General features: G+C 41.5%; 1 protein-coding gene across 3 annotated transcripts in view; it reads left to right on the forward strand.

The window, feature by feature from the left end:
• COG5 (component of oligomeric golgi complex 5) overlaps positions 1-17,361 on the forward strand; it is a 507,901-nt gene that overhangs the window by 410,173 nt on the left and 80,367 nt on the right. For all 3 annotated transcript variants that reach the window (XM_088480203.1, XM_088480204.1, XM_088480202.1), the window contains exons 16-18: positions 333-395; positions 4,815-4,918; positions 5,944-6,181. In XM_088480203.1, coding sequence (XP_088336329.1) covers positions 333-395; positions 4,815-4,918; positions 5,944-6,181 — 405 coding nt within the window. The remainder of the gene's footprint in view (positions 1-332; positions 396-4,814; positions 4,919-5,943; positions 6,182-17,361) is intronic.

A 17,361-nucleotide genomic window follows, 5' to 3' on the forward strand; every position in this document is an offset into this window, starting at 1 on the left:
TCCAGTGCTGCTGATTACTATCTTGAGTTACAATAACCACAGAGGCAGATTCTAACTGGATGTTAGTAGTGCCGGATCATTTGGACCGTTCTATATACTGTATGTATATACAGTATTAAAAATCTGGTTGCTTTTTTACTTATCACTGCACAGAGCATGTAGGTTACAAAATATTTTAAATGCCAATTTCAGTAGCCTTACTTTAATTTTTGGAGCTTATTATAGTATATATTTGCAGCTTATTATAGTATTAACCGATTTCGCTCCAACTATACATCATGATTTTTAGCTGGTGAAAGATCAAATTATAATTTTTTTTCCCCACCATTAAGGTTATATCGGGTCAGAGTTCGTTGCCGGCAACTGCAGAAGGGAATATAACTGCTGCCATGAAGGTAATAAGTTCTTTTAATATCATGAAGAAATGAGTTCAATAAAAATCTAATGTTTGTCTTAGATTCTAGTTTGAAGAAGTGAGCTGTAGATAGCAAATATTGGAATTATGTGTGACAGTTAAAGGTACAATCATGTAATTGCATATTGGAAATGATCTGCATGTAGGTTGCTTTTGTTTTAATAAGGAGCAGGGAAAGCTATTTCAGAAGAATAAATAATCCAGGCAATGAACAGGTGACCACATATACAGAAGATAAAACACACTATTGTAATGTAATATAACATTGTAGAAGTGAATAAAGAAGCTCTCTGATAACGCTCTCATGCAACACTCAGGTAAACTAAGTGTTCATATATAAATAGGACTGTGTCTAATTAAAAAGGAGCTCCTAGAATGAAAGTAACATAAAAGCATTAGTTATACAGTACTTAGTTTGTATTATAAAACAGGCCACTTTTGAAAGCGGTATGGACTCTCCAAATATAACTTCTGTATCTCGGGAGTGACATACCTATTATGTAATTATAGACATGTATCTTACAAAATAAGAATTATTTTATTCACTGTGACATACGGTAGAAACTACATAACTGGTGTGAGAGGTTGAAAGAAACCCCCCCCCCCCATAAAGTTTATATCCAAATACAACTTAACTCGCTGCCTCTGAGGTGTAACATAGAAACATAGAATTTGACGCAGATAAGAACCACTAACCTCAACCCTATGTGATCCTCAGTTCTTTGTAAGGATATTCTTATGCCTATCCCAAGCATGTTTAAATTGATCTACTGTCTTAGCCTCTACTACCTCTGATGGGAGGCTATTCCACTTATCTACTACTCTTTCTGTGAAGTAATTTTTTCTCAAATTTTCTTTGAATCTACCTCCCTCCAGTTTCAGTGCATGTCCTCGTGTTTTAGTACTTCTCTTCTTGTGAAGAATGTCTCCCTCCTGCACATTGTTAAAACCCTTGATATATTTGAAAGTTTCTATCATGTCCCCCCTTTCCCTTCTCTGTTCCAGACTATACATATTGAGATCTCTTAGTCTTTCCTGATAAGTTTTGTGATGTAGGCCATGCACCATTTTAGTTGCCCTTCTTTGTACTGTCTCTACTGTATTTATATCTTTATGGAGATGTGGCCTCCAGAACTGAGCACAGTATCCTAGATGAGGCTGTACCGATGACCTATACAGTGGCATTATTACTTCTTTCTTCTTGCTACTGATTCCTCTCCCTATGCAACCAGGCATCTGACTTGCCTTTCTCATTGCTTTGTTACAATGCTTACCTGCTTTTAAACAGTGACTCCTAGATCCCTTTCCTCCTCTGTAATTTCCATTAGAGTACCCTCAATACTATAATTTAGCTTTTGGGTTCTTGAGACCCAAGTGCATAATTTTGCATTTTTTAGCATTAAACTGTAGTTGCCATGTTCTTGACCATTCCTCTAGTCTAGCTAGATCCTCCATCATTTGTCTTACCCCTCCAGGTGTGTCTACCCTGTTGCCTATTTTTATGTCATCTGCAAAAAGGCATACTTTCCCTTTAATACCATTTGCAATGTCACCAACAAATATATTAAAAAGCACTGGTCTAAGTACAGAACTTTGGGGTACACTACTTGTCACAATTCCTTCCTGAGACTGCACTCCATTTACTACAACCCTCTGTTTTCTATTCTGCAACCAAGTTTTTATCCATTTAACCATCTTAGAATCCAGTCCCAAGTTTTCAAGTTTATTTATCAGTCTGTGATGCGGGACAGTGTCAAAAAGTCTTACTAAAGTCTAGATAAGCTACATCTACGACCCCCCCCCCCCCTTGATCTATTACTTTAGTCATCCAGTCAAAAAAAATCAATAAGATTTGTTTGTCATGATCTCCCCCTAGTAAACCCATGCTGTTTGGGATCCTGTAAATGGTTGGATTTGAGATGTTCCACAAGTCTTTCCTTTAATAGTGATTCCATTACTTTCTCTACTACTGATGTAAGGCTCACTGGTCGGTAGTTACTTGCCTCTTCCTTGCTTCCACTTTTGTGCAGTGGGATTACATTTTGCTCTTTTCCAGTCCTCTGGAATTACTCCAGTAGCTAGAGACTGGTTGAATAATTCAGTTAATGGCGTTACCAGCACCCCTTTTAAGCTCTTTTAGTATCCTTGGATGTATCCCATCTGGCCCCATTGATTTGTCCACTTTCAATTTTGTCATTTCCGTTAGGACCTTTTCCTCTGTAGATATACTTGTATCTACCTCATGTATATCTTTGCAACTTAACTGTGGCCCCTTTCCCTTTCCTTCTGTAGTGAATACCGAGCAAAAATAACCATTTAGATGATCTGCTATGGCCTTGTCTCCCTCCACAAGACTCTCACTGTCTGTCTTCATTCTTATCTATTCCACCATTTGATTTTCTTCTTTCATTTATATACTTAAAAAAAGTTTTGGCCCCTTTACTTACTGACTGGGCCATTTTCTCTTCAGCCTGTGCCTTTGCACATATGATCACCTTCTTGGTCTCCTTCCTTCTGACAAGATGCACCTCTTTGTCTTCATTTTTCTGAGTCTGCTTATATTCCTAAATGTCCTCTTTTTTGCTTTCACACTAGCTCATACTTCTTTTGTAAACCATACTGGCTTCCTTTTCCATGTGCTTTTCGTAACCCTTTTGATACAAAGATCTGTTGCTTTCTCTGTTGCACTTTTTCATTCTTCCCACCTCTCCTGCACTCCTTCCAAGTTCCTCCAATCTGCCAATGAATTGCTTACACATCTCCCCATCTCTGCAAATTCAGCCTTCCTAAAATCTAACACCTTTGTTTTTGTGTGGCATGAGTTGAATCCTGTCTTTATATTAAACCATTCTGCGTGATGGTCACTGGATTCTAGGTTCTCTCCAACACTTACTTCTGATGTCCTATTACTATTTGTGAGTATGATGTCTAGTATAGCATCTTTGTGAGTGGGCTCCCTCGCCATTTGCTTGAGGGATGCTCCCTGCAAGGCATTGAGAAAGTCCCACTTCTAGTGGAACTTTCAAAAGAGCCCTCCCAATTTACATCTGGTAGATTAAAGTCTCCCATGATTATTACCTCTCCTTTTAAAGTCATTTTAGTGACATCTTGCAAAAGGTTCCTGTCCAGTTCCTTCCCCTGGCCTGGGGGTCAGTAAATCACCCCAGTGCGAGTAATGTCTTTCTACCCTGTTTCTATGGTCACCCAAAGGGCCTCAGTTTTTTCTGCAATATTTTGTATTGAAATAGTTTTTATGCTGTTTTTCACATACATTTGCTACCCCTCCTCCAATCTTTCCCATTCTGTCTTTTCTAAATAAGTATATCCTGGCATATCTATGTCCCAGTAATGTTTTTCATTGCACCATGATAATAGCTAGAATATCCTGATCATCCCTAGTCACTATTGCTATTAGCTCTGAGATTTTATCTCCTAAGCTCCTAGCATTTGCACACATAGGCCCTGATTCAGACGAAGAGTTCTTTTTTTATATTTTTGGTTCGGCCCTCTGGCCGCTCGTTAAGCTGTGGGTGACCACCCACAGCTTTTGCGAGCGGCCAGGTGATGGTCGCGACCATCGCGATAATCGGGGCTTGCGATGAGACCCTTATGGTAGGGTCTCCTCTGCCGCAAGCCCCAGTGAGCTTCCGTCTCTAATAGAGCCGGAAGCTCACCACTGACATCACTCCCGATGTCAGTGAGGCCGCCCCCAAACGGCAGGTGTTCCTTTGGAAACACCTCCGTTTGGCCAGCCACCCTCTCCGACCTGCCTATCAAACGGGGCGAGCTGTCGATCAACATCGACAGCCACCCCTTTTGGATGCGAGCGCTGGAACGAGTGATATCTCGCTCGCTCTGGGGCTCGCGCACGAGCGGCGTGCGCACTGCCCGGCCATCGAGCGGGTCTGAATCAGGCCCATAGCTCTAAGGGTTTTGTTTGTGCCTCTCTTAGTTCTAGGCATGTTCAGACAGTACATTTGTAATATTCTGGCTTTTTTTATTTTCTCTGGTTGTAGATGTTGTCCAACGTTTGTTCAACTGTTTTTTTTAACTGTTACATAAATTACACTTCGTTTTATCATTATAATTTCCTACGGAGAATGCTACAGATATAACATGCGTTTCTTTGCAGCTTACCTCCTTAGCTGGTTTAATTAACCTGGTTGACCCTTCCTACACACATGCACGTTATTTAACCTTTTTACGTAAAGTCCTCTACAATTAATTTTATATTGAGGTCTTGTCATTCACTTTTATAGTTTAACTTTTTATTTTTCATCATACTATTTAAGTGATAGATGTAAGCTTTAAAACACAGAGAACTGCTGCTTAATTAAATCATGTGTTATGAGCTTGGTGAATCAAACAATATAATTGCTTTTGTTTTTTTGTTCATCAGATAATCTATAATCTTATGGGTAGTGCTATACAACCTTTGCTAAATTCTGTGGGAGACTCTGTGGAAGCCATTATCATAACTATGCACCAGGAAGACTTTTCTGGGTGAGTTTATAACATTATTTTTAACTTGTTATTGTGACAATTTTCTTTTTTAAATTATACCTATATTATATAAATGGTATTGGGGATTTTCTGTTTGTGGATGCTTACAAATCTCTGGTCAGATTGTCTTTTTCAGTCTTTGGATTGGCTTACACCAAGGGTGGCTAACCCGGTCCTCTAGCTCCCCTAACAGTTCACATTTTCCATACCACCTAGCTGGTGCACAGGTGTAGTCCTTACCAACTGTCACAGTTTCACACATGTGGTGCATACATTTGTAATGCCAGGTACACAAAAGACTATGTCTAGTGTACCCGACATCTTCAGCGACGGCACTCGGCGGGGGACCCGGCATCGGCAAGTGCATACACACTTGCCGATCCCGGGAGCGACAGCGGAGGGCCATGCTTCATTTGGCAGCATGGCCCTCGCTAACGACATCCCCCGTTGGATCTGCATGTAGGTCCGATGGAAGATGTAGCTGACAACGGGCGGGAGCATGCATTGTCAGCGACATAGAGTTTATATACTAGACGATGTGCCCGATATCTCACTCCGATCCGACTGATCAGATGACATATCGTCTGTGTGTACCCAGCTTAACTGACATATTCTTCAGAGCCACAGGTGGTCCTCAAAACATTTACTGTTAGGGGATCTCGAGGACCGGTTTGGCCACCCCAGGCTTACACCATTTTCACATTTTTCTTTTCCTGTTTAGGTATCCTGTTGCACATTTATATAAGTCATTTAATTAAAAAAATGTTGTTCTGTCACTGAAATGACCTCTATAATGATGAGTTTTGCAGCAAATGATGTGATGAAGAAATTGTAATTGTATCCAAGTACAGGTAGTCACAAGACAACTTCCAGTAGGAATGATCAGGAATAGGGTATTGCACATTTCTAGCTTAGCTACTAGCCTCACACATTTGTGTTTTCTACATGCAGATATAGATGCATTTCCCCTAATTAGGATTACATTGGTCTTCATACAAACTTTAAATGTGTATTTTGATTTTCAGAAATGTGTCAAGTTCGGGAAAGCCAGATGTACCGTGCTCTTTGTACATGAAAGAATTACAAGGTTTTATTGCAAGAGTCATGGGTGACTACTTTCGCTATTTTGAGTGCATTGATTTTGTGTATGACAGTACTGAAGCAATCGCTCAAAGAGCAATAGAACTTTTCATACGCAACGCAAGTTTGCTACGACCACTCGGTGAAGGAGGGAAGATGAGACTGGCAGCTGATTTTGCCCAGGTAAGAATAGAAACTTTGTACACAAATAACTATCAAACGATCTTTTAACGTTGGATGGGTCTGCCACCAAAGTGAAAGTGTAATTTATCTAGGTTTCATTTTAATGTCACAGATACTAGGCGCCAGGGGTTAATGGAGAGCTAAAATGTAAAAGTCTCCAGCAACAGAAAATTGTTGCTTATGCCAGCCCCAAAAGCCAAAGAAAAAAAGAAAGAATTATGTTATGCTGACATATAGGGAATAAAAGACTAAGATGTAATTAAAATTATCCTAATTTATTAAAACCATACATATAGCGCACATAAAACTGTTGAAATAAGTCCTCCAATCTGAGTAAGGTAAATTGGTTATACCAGATCATATACATATAGCACTGTAAACAGTTTACATATCTATATTCCAATTGTAACAATAAACCCATAGATATATAAGAGTGTAGCTAAAAATATGGAGTGAATAACAGTCACAAAAAAATATGTTATCCTGTTTATGAGGATCCAAGGCAGGAAATATATACTTATACAGTACTGTGTATTACTGGGCTGTTTAGTCCGTTTTAATATACCAGCTACTGTATCACCATCAGGTACGTTGTGTGCCTTAGCAGATGGAGGATTTGTGATATACGGAATGACGGTTTTTAGTGCAATCAAAGTGACCGTGCCTGCTCTGGGTCACTGACACATCGGCGGATGTAGGTAGTCTCACCTGGCAAACGCTGTGAAACAACATGCCCAGTCTTTAATATATCTGGGTGGAGGAGTATAGGTAGAGCAGCTGGACCCACCCAATAACAGCTCTGCAGGCTACAATAGGAGTTACTGGATTAATAATTGATGAGCTGCACTTCTGAAGCATGGTGAGGGGGGAATCAGTGTGTTGGAATAGGGGTAGGAAGGAGGCGTGCAGTACTGTACTGCAGGAATACCTGATCCTGCTAAGGATCAAAATTCAGAAGTGCATGCAGGTGTACTCTCTTGTGGTGTAGATGCAGGGAAGATGGGAGAGAGGGAAGTGTGGTGTAGCCTAAAGAGTGTGTGGAGGGGTACCAAAGGTGGAGGTAGTGTGGTGGTGAGCCACTCAGTACTCTTCGCTACACATATTCTATAGTACAGACAAGCACAACACTTACACACGTATCACAAACCACTACATTCTCCACAACCTATCACCAGTTCACACTCTCTACTGACAAAACACCACATTTTCTAATCCTTCTCTTCCTTCTTATCTATTTCCATCCCATTCTTCCTTCACCACCACACTACCTCCACCTTTGGTACCCCTCCACACACTATTTAGGCCACACCACACTTCCCTCTCCCCCATCTTCCCTGCATGTACACCACAAGAGTGCGCACCTACATCCACTTTTAACAATAGGAGATATAACTGATGCCGGTATCAGGATACCTGTTCTGCAGGTACAGAGGGCACTTGTAGCTGCTGGGTGGAAAATGGGGGTACAGTAGCAACGTGTTTCATCCACAGCTGTGGACTTCTTCAAGCTGTGAGCCCCTCTCTTTATGGTTCTGATTATATAGGCTAGTACTCCAAATATTTAGGCAATGTTATTAGCTATCCAGTAACATCACTCTGCTATGTTCGTTACTTTGAATAGACTAATCATTTAGTCGATTCATTCAGGTACCATCAACATCACAAAAAGATCTTTCCAATTGTGATATCTATAAAAATACATAATAAAAACTATATATTTTTTTATTTACATTATTATTATTTAAATCACATCGGTCTTAAATTACCTTTTCACAGACAGAGGTCATATTGTGATACCTGAATAAATTACCCATTGTGTGTATGTGTATATATATATATATATATATATATATATATAAAATCTACCACACGATGGATGAATATCCATTAATTCGCTAATCAGGTGGGAACTGTAAAATAAATTAGAAATATATTTGATAAATTAATATACAATAAGAATATAAACACAGAAAAAAACATGATCCCTCATCACAGATCTGTTATTAAAGTCTAAACGAATGTCTGTACTAAGGAATAGTGTATGATAATATCTTAATGGAGAAAAATAGAGGCATTAGGAGAGAGGATGAGCAGATAGAAAGAACATCTATATTTAGGCATTCTGTATTGTACAATAGTATAGTGCCAATATTAAGTAAAGTCTATAAATAAGACATTGAGGATACAAATCAGGTGGAGGGGTGGGGCTATATATCAAGCATTGACAGGACGGTAGCTTATGCTTGACAGACACGCCCCCCACCCCCACCCCAAAAAAAAGCAAACAAACAAACATATACTCATAATTTTAATGTTAAACACCAAAACATTGCTACATTTTATATATATATATATATATATATATATATATATATATATATAGTGCATCCGGAAAGTATTCACAGCGCCTCACTTTTTCCACATTTTGTTATGTTACAGCCTTATCCTCAAAATTCTACACACAATACCCCATAATAACAATGTGTAAAAAGTTTTTGGGAGATTTTTTTTTAATTTTATAAAAATAAAAAACAAACAAACTAAGAAATCACATGTACATAAGTATTCACAGCCTTTGCCATGAACCTCAGAATTGAGCTCAGGTGCATCCTGTTTCCACTGATCATCCTTGAGATGTTCCTACAGCTTAATTGGAGTCCACCTGTGGTAAAATCAGTTGACTGGACATGATTTTGAAAGGCATACACCTGTCTATATAGGGTCCAACACTTGCATGTCAGAGCACAAACCAAGCATGAAGTCCAAGGAATTGTCTGTAGACCTCCGAGACAGGATTGTCTTGAGGCACAAATCTGGGGAAGGGTACAGAAAAAGATCTGCTGCTTTGAAGGTCCCAATGAGCACAGTAGCCTCCATCATCCGTAAATGGAAGAAGTTCAGAACCACCAGGACTCTTCCTAGAGTTGGCCGGCTGTCTAAACTGAGCGATCGGTGGAGAAGGGCCCTAGTCAGGGATGGTCACTCTGTCAGAGCTACAGCATTCCTCTGTGGAGAGAGGAGAACCTTCCAGAAGGACAACCATCTCTGCAGCAATCCACCAATCAGGCCTGTATGGTAGAGTGGCCAGACGGAAGCCACTCCTTAGTAAAAAGCACATGGCAGCCAGCCTGGAGTTTGCCAAACTGCACCTGAAGGACTCTCAGACTATCAGAAACAAAATTCTCTGGTCTGATTAGACAGAGATTTAACTTTTTGACGTGAATGCCAGGCTTTATGTTTGGCGGAAACCATGCACCGCTCATCACCAGGCCAATATCATCCCTACAGTGGAAGCATCATGCTGTGGGGATGTTTTTCAGTGGCAGGAACTGGGAGACTAGTCAGGATAGAGGGAAAGATTAATGCAGCAATGTACAGAGACATCCTGGATGAAAACCTGCTCCAGAGCGTTCTTGACCTCAGACTGGGGCAACGGTTCATCTTTCAGCAGGACAACGACCCTAAGCACACAGCCAAGATATCAAATGAGTGGCTTCAGGACAACTCTGTGAATGTCCTTGAGTGGCCCAGCCAGAGCCCAGACTTGAATTTAATTGTACATCTCTGCTGAGATCTGAAAATGGCTGTGCACCGACGCTTCCCATCCAACCTGAGCTTGAGAGGTGCTGCAAAGAGGAATGGGCGAAACTGCCCAAAGATAGGTGTGCCAAGCTTGTGGCATCATATTCAAAAAGACTTGAGGCTGTAATTGCTGCCAAAGGTGCATCAACAAAGTATTGAGCAAAGGCTGTGAATACTTATGTACATGTGATTTCTTTAGCCTTTTTTTTTTTATTTCTTTTGCAAAAATCTCAAAAAAACTTCTTACATGTTGTCATTATGGGGTATTGTGTGTAGAATTTTGAGGACAAAGTCCAAGAATGATGATGTATGTCCATGCAAGATGACGTTTTGCCTCTTTCTGAGTTCCGTTTTTTTGGAGGGAAGTGTTCCGCAGCGCCTTACATAGTACATAAAACTAATAAGTGGACAAAAAAAAAGTAACTTACAGTACAGTGAAGGACATATACATTGCTGCAATAGTGATTAAAACACTCACAATAAGCAGCAGGGAGTTGACAGAGACATGTTAGGTGCCCTTATGAGGAGTAAGATAGGAGAAGCACATCAGGAAAGAGGTCCCTGCTCGTGAGAGCTTACATTCTAAAGGGGAGGGGCAGACAGACAGGCATGACACAGAAGAGGAAGACAGGGAGGAGAGAGTATTATGTGGGTTAGGATGAGAGCTGGAAGGCCTTGATGAAGTAGTGGGTCTTGAGAGCCCGTTTGAATATATATGTGCAGTGAGGTGGAGAGTCTGATAGGGAGAGGGAGAGAGTTCCAAAGGTAGGGAGCAGCACGGGCAAAATCTTGGAGGCGGGAGTGGGAGGAAGAAATCAGTTGGCAAGAGAAGCAGCATGCATTTGTTGAGTGAAGTGGACAGGTGGGAGTGTGAAGGGAGAGAAGGTCAGAAATGTATGTGGGGGAGGATTTAGTGAGGGCTTTGTAGGCGAGTGTAAGAACCTTGAATTGGCATCTGAAGGGGAAGGGGAGCCAGTGTAGGGCTTGAAGGAGAGGAGAAACAGATGTAGAACGTCTGGAGACGAAGATGAGCCGAGCAGCAGCATTGAGGACCGATTGTAGTGGAGAGAGGTGGGAGACTGGGAGGCCAGCTAAGAGAAGGTTACAGTAGTCCAATCTGGAGATGACCAGTGAGTGGATGAGGGTTTTAGTGGCATCCTGGGTGAGGAAGGGTCTAATCCTGGAAATATTTTTTAGGCAGAAGTGGCAGGACTGCGAGAGGTGCTGAATGTGTGGTTTAAAGGAGAGGGAGGAGTCTAGAATAACTCCAAGACAGCGCACTTTGGGGATAGAGGAGATAGTTGTGCCATCAATAGATAAAGAAATTGTGGGAAGTGAGGTAATGGAAGAGGGTGGGAAGATGATTAGCTCAGTCTTAGACATGTTAAGTTTAAGAAAGCGCTGGGACATCCATGAAGAGATAGCAGAGAGACAGTTGGAGATACCGGGGAGAGGTCAGGGGTGGAAAGGTAAATTTGAGTATCATCGATTGGAGGTCAAAAGAGTTAATGAGTTCACCTAGAGAGGACGTATATAGTGAGAAAAGAAGAGGTCCAAGAACAGAGCCTTGGGGAACTCCTACTGTTAGTGGAAGTGGGGGGGAAGAGGAGTCCTGAGAGGAGACAGAAGGATCGGTCAGAGAGGCAGGAGGACAGCCAGGAGAGGGCAGTGCCACGGAAACCAAGAGAGTGAAGGATTTGCAGGAGGATAGGGTGGTCTACAGTGTCAAATGCAGCAGAGAGGTCAAGGAGAATGAGCAGAGAGTAGTGGCCCTTGGATTTGGCAGCAAGGAGGTCATTGCTGACTTTCGTGAGTGGAGGGAATGGAAGCCAGATTGAAATTAGTCAAGGATGGAGTGGGAAGAAAGACAGGTGGTAAGGCGGAGATATATATATATATATATATATATATATACACACACACAGTCAGGTCCATAAATATTGGGACATTGACAGAATTTTCATATTTTGGCCTCTATTCAACACCACAATGGCTTTGAAATGAAACAAACAAGATGTGCTTTAACTGCAGACTTTCAGATTTAATTTGAGGGTAATTACATCCAAATCAGGTGAACGGTGTAGGAATTACAACAGTTTCTATATGTGCTTCCCACTTTTTAAGGGGCCAAAAGTAATGGGACAAACTAAACAATCCTAAATCTAACTTTCACTTTTTAATACTTTGTTGCAAATACTTCGCAGGCAATTACAGCCTGAAGTCTGGAATGCATAGACATCACCAGACGCTGGGTTTCATCCCTGGTGATGCTCTGCCAGGCCTCTACTGCAAATGTCTTCAGTTCCTGCTTGTTCTTGGGGCATTTTCCCTTCAGTTTTGTCTTCATCAAGTGAAATGCATGCTCAATCGGATTCATGTCAGGGGATTGACTTGGCCATTGCATAACATTCCACTTTTCAGCCTTAAAAAACTCTTTGGTTGCTTTTGCAGTATGCTTCGGGTCATTGTCCATCTGCACTGTGAAGCGCCGTCCAATGAGTTCTGAAGCATTTGACTGAATATGAGCATATAATATTGCCCAAAACACTTCAGAATTCATTCTGCTGCTTTTGTCAGCAGTCACATCATCAATAAATACAAGGGAACCAGTTCCATTTGCAGCGATACATGCTCACACCATGACACTACCTCCACCATGCTTCACTGATGAGGTGGTATGTTTTGGATCATGAGCAGTTCCTTTCCTTCTCTTCTCTTCCCATCACTCTGGTACAAGTTGATCTTTGTCTCATCTGTCCATAGGATGTTGTTCCAGAACTGTAATGGCTTTTTTAGATGTTGTTTGGCAAACTCTAATCTGGTCTTCCTGCCTTGTGGCTCACCAATGGTTTGTATCTTGTGGTGAACCCTCTATATTCACTCTTGTGAAGTCTTCTCTTGATTGTTGACTTTGACACATATACATCTACCTCCTGGAGAGTGTTCTTGATTTGGCCAACTGTTGTGAAGGGGTTTTTCTTCACCAGGGAAATAATTCTTTTGTCATCCACCACAGTTGTTTTCCGTGGTCTTCCGGGTCTTTTGGTGTTGCTGAGCTCTCCGGTGTGTTCTTTCTTTTTAAGAATGTTCCAAACAGTTGATTTGGCCACACCTAATGTTTTTGGTATCTCTCTAATGGGTTTGTTTTGATTTTTCAGCCTAATGATGGCTTGCTTCACTGATAGTGACAGCTCTTTGGATCTCATATTTAGAGTTGACGGCAACTGATTCCAAATGCAAATGTCACACCTAGAATCAACTCCAGACCTTTTACCTGTTTAATTGATAATGAAATAACGAGGGAATAGCCCACACCTGTCCATGAAATAGCTTTCGAGTTGATAGTCCCATTACTTTTGGCCCCTTAAAAAGTGGGAGGCACATATTGAAACTGTTGTAATTCCTACACCGTTCACCCGATTTGGATGTAATTACCCTCAAATTAAATCTGAAAGTCTGCAGTTAAAGCACATCTTGTTTGTTTCATTTCAAAACCATTGTGGTGGTGAATAGAGGCCAAAATCTGAAAATTCTGTCAATGTCCCAATGTTTATGGACCTGACTGTGTGTATATATATATATATATTATATATATATATATATATATATATATATATATATCTCCGCCTTACCACTTGTCTTTCTTCCCACTCCATCCTTGACTAATTTCAATTGAGATTGAGATATATATATATATATATATATGTACAAAGGGAGCCTGTACCCTACCTGACTATACTATCCTCTACATGAAATAAGATGAGCCCTGAATCTATTTATATGCATTGTGTCTATTTCATCCATCAACTATTGTTATTTATTATTTTCATTTATTTTTATCCATGTTTTTATGTCTTATGATAATATTAAATGTGTATAGTTTTTATCTATATATTTATGGTCCAGATCTTGTATCTAGTCTTAAATCACATGATCTTTGATTGCTCATTTTGCACATAATTTATTTTCACTATAAAGCACTTTAAGGCGCTCTGACTTGATTTCACTGTCTATACATCTTATTAGAAGTTGCTAACCACTACTTAAGTTATATCAGGTTGTTTATATCAGGTTGAGCTGACACCCCGTTGCTGTGGGGGGAGGCTACGAGACATACACACATTCTTACTATACTTATTGTTTTTTTACATCAGAAATCACTGGCGCTATAAAAACCTAATAGACACACATATATATATATATATATATATATATATATATATACACATACACACACACACATACATACATACATGCATACTGGGGGATAGGTGAAATGGGAGCGAATATAGGTGGACAGGAGGAATGGGGTATATACAGAGGTGCACAGGAGGAAAAGGGGACAAAAAACAGAGGGGGATGGGAGGAAAGGGGGGCAAACAGAGGAAGACTGAAGGAAATGGTGGGGGAACAGCAAAGGAAATAAACACCTAGAAAATAGCTAGTGACCAGTGATTCTACATGGAGAGAGAGAGATGTGTTTAACACTTTAAATAAGATTTTCTTTTCAGTCAAACTTACCCAGACTGCCATCTCTGTCTGTGCAGTGTCATGTTGCTGCCCCTGATATCATAGGCACAAGTGCAGTATCCAGTGTAATCACCCCATTGACCTCAATTTGGGGATGGAATGAGTCAGGGGAATGGAAGTCTCCAATGGTTCTAACATTAGAGGAGAGATAGAGTTGGAGGCTAAATGCAATGCACATGGAGGGTGTTCGTCAGAGACTGGCTACACTACGGGGGAGCGCTGCAATAGAGGAGGTTGGCAGCACTCGCTGACTGCAGAGGCTGGATACAGCAATGCAGGCTGCGCGGGGGGGGCTGTTGGAGTGGGCTGACAAGATCAGCATGCTGCAGGTAGGAGGGCCTGGCTACACTGCGGGGGGGGGGGGATCTTTTCCATGTACGCATCCTCGATCTTCTGAAAATAAAGAACAAAGTCCCGACCCACGAACTTCAGTCCCGTCCTTTAAGGACTGTACCTCCCGAATGACGGCCTCAGCCGCGGCATTCCATTAGAAGTGCCGGGGCTGAGTGTTCATTGAGAGAGGTCAGCCTCCGCCTCTCTCAGCAATTGAACGGCTCCCACCATTGATTTTCAATGGTGAGAGCCGCAGGAGCTGTTCATTGGCTGAGAGAGGCAAAGGCTGACCTCTCAGCCAATGAATGCTCAGCCCCGGCAATTCTAAGGGAAATGCTGAGGCCATCATTCGGGAGGTACTGTCTTTAAAGGACGGTACTGAAGTTCGTGGATCGTCACTTTTCATTTTTTTATTTTCTGAAGACCGAGCATGCCTACATGGAGAAGAGGACCGGTCCAGGTATTGTAGGTGAGTGTGTATGTGTGTAGTAAACTTATACTGTCACAGTGTTTGTGTTGTCTTTATTTTAACATTTCTTTACAGTGAACTACAGGTACCAGCAGGCCCTTAATGCCCCGTATGCTAGTACTTGTGGTTCTCCAAGTACCAGCATGCGGGGGAGGCTTGCTGGGATCTGCAGTTCTACTGTTAAAGACAATGTTTACACTTATATTTTGACACACATTTTACACAATCAACCCGGCACCCACTGCCCAGAGGTGCCGGGGATTGCTCCGGGCTCTCAGCATAGGCCTGGTGTGCCCTGGAGAGGGGAAACCCCTTTATTGGGGGCTGTCCCAAAATCCCCAGGGATCCCCGGCCTGGGCTGACTAGCGGTCAGGGGTAATGATTTGGCCGGGGGAACCGGTGATAGGGTTTCCATAGCTGTGGCATAACCCCCACTGCTAAAAAATAGCCATGTGCTGGTTATGGAAATTACAGGAGAACCTTTTTTTCCCCCTGTATATCTAGAACCAGGACCTGCTCAGAGCCCAGTGCTGGTTGTACTAAGTACAGGGGAACCCTACGCATTTTCTCCCTTGTATTTATACAACCAGGACTGGCTATGGAAAGTCCAGGGCTGGTTGTGCTTTTAAGGGGGAACCCCACGTCTTTTTATTTTTTTTATTTAACACTTCACAAGCATTTTACACTAAGATACAGTACATGCATGTATCTCACTAACCTATGCATGCATCTGTGTCAATCAGACCTGCTCATGCTAAAAATGAACGCATGAAGCAGGTCTATTAATTTGGAGATTTGAAGTTTGATTTGGAGTGTGAATTGGCGTTCAATTTGTACGTGAAAATGCAAAATCGAACATCAAATCCCTTCTTAAAATGAAACAAAATCGAATTTGATTTGAAAATCAAATGCAAAATAGAATCTTAGTAAATTTGAGATTTGCTAGGATTTTGCAGTTCGATTTCAGGGCCCGATTCAGACCCGCTCGCTAAGCTGCGTTCGCATGTAGCCTGCTGATGTTTGCAATCTACACATGCGTATAAGACGCAGTGCGCGTACTAGTCCATGCGATCCGGAAGTGTTCGCACCCTGTACTTAGACGCTCCGCTAGAATGAGTGATCGAACAAGACTTTTGTGGGTGGTGACAGGGGGTGGTTGGTGCGAACGCAGGTGTGTCTGTGCGTCTTAACGTCGTTTCAGAGGTGTGCATAATTAAGACGCAGCATCAGCATACATGTCACATGGCTGAATTACACACTGCAGTAATCGCAGTGCTTGCGGTAAGGTAAGCCACAAGTGCTGCGTATGGGTCCGATGTTACTCGATGTTACCGATTGTTTCATACACTTCCTGGAGATGATGTGTGTTACTAAGGGAAAGTGAGCGTCTTTTGTCAGGCTTGTGGGAGTCTAAATACACACCGCGATCGCACGGCAAGACATAGTAGGCATGCTAATGTCTTGCCGTGAGATCGTGGGATTTGCATACTTTGGCAGCTGACTGCTGCGTGCAAACGCATCCTAGCGAGCGTGTCTGAATCAGGCCCTCAATTCGATTTCAGTTGATTTAAGAGATTCATAAAAATGAATCCCAAATCGAACTTTAGTAAATTTACCCCCAGGTCACTATCTGATTGTGTGAGGTCTCAATATATAAAATGGATCCTATATTTTACACTTCGTGACAGTGCTAGTATATGGTGGGTCTCTGCGCAGGAGACTCTAAAAAGCTATATAATAGGTTTTGAGCAAAGTGCCATGTTTGAAGGTACATACAAAAATTGTCTGGCAAATTGTAAGAATCTTTAAGGAATTGGAAGCTATAAAAGGAGCACCCTGGGTTAAATACATATTTAATTGCAGAAGTGCCTTTAGTTTTCCAGGTAATATTGGAGGCTGAAAATGAAGATGGAAAAATAGGGGTATATTTTAAAGTAGGGTGAAGTGTGCCAAATTTGTGTTTAATACATGTCCATGCAGCATGTGTGTCCTGAAGTAGGATATTATTTTGATGTGCCTGAGGGAGCAACTTTCTTGGTGTGTAGAAAAGGGCTGCTGGAGAGTATGGTGAGAACAAAGCCTTTTCCAAACATGTATTAGTTTATACATGTAAAATTTACAGTAATGCCAGACCTTCCAGCAGTGTTAAAAAATCTCTTTGGAGACAATTTTCACTTAAATCATGTGGAAACAAAGGTTTCACTGGTGTTGACAGCAATGGGTAACATTTGTATACTGTAAGATAGCTTAAGAAGGGTTGGGTATG

This window comes from Taudactylus pleione, unplaced genomic scaffold (assembly GCF_031769625.1).
Source record: "Taudactylus pleione unplaced genomic scaffold, aTauple2 ptg000251l, whole genome shotgun sequence".
NCBI classification, from domain to species: domain Eukaryota; kingdom Metazoa; phylum Chordata; class Amphibia; order Anura; family Myobatrachidae; genus Taudactylus; species Taudactylus pleione.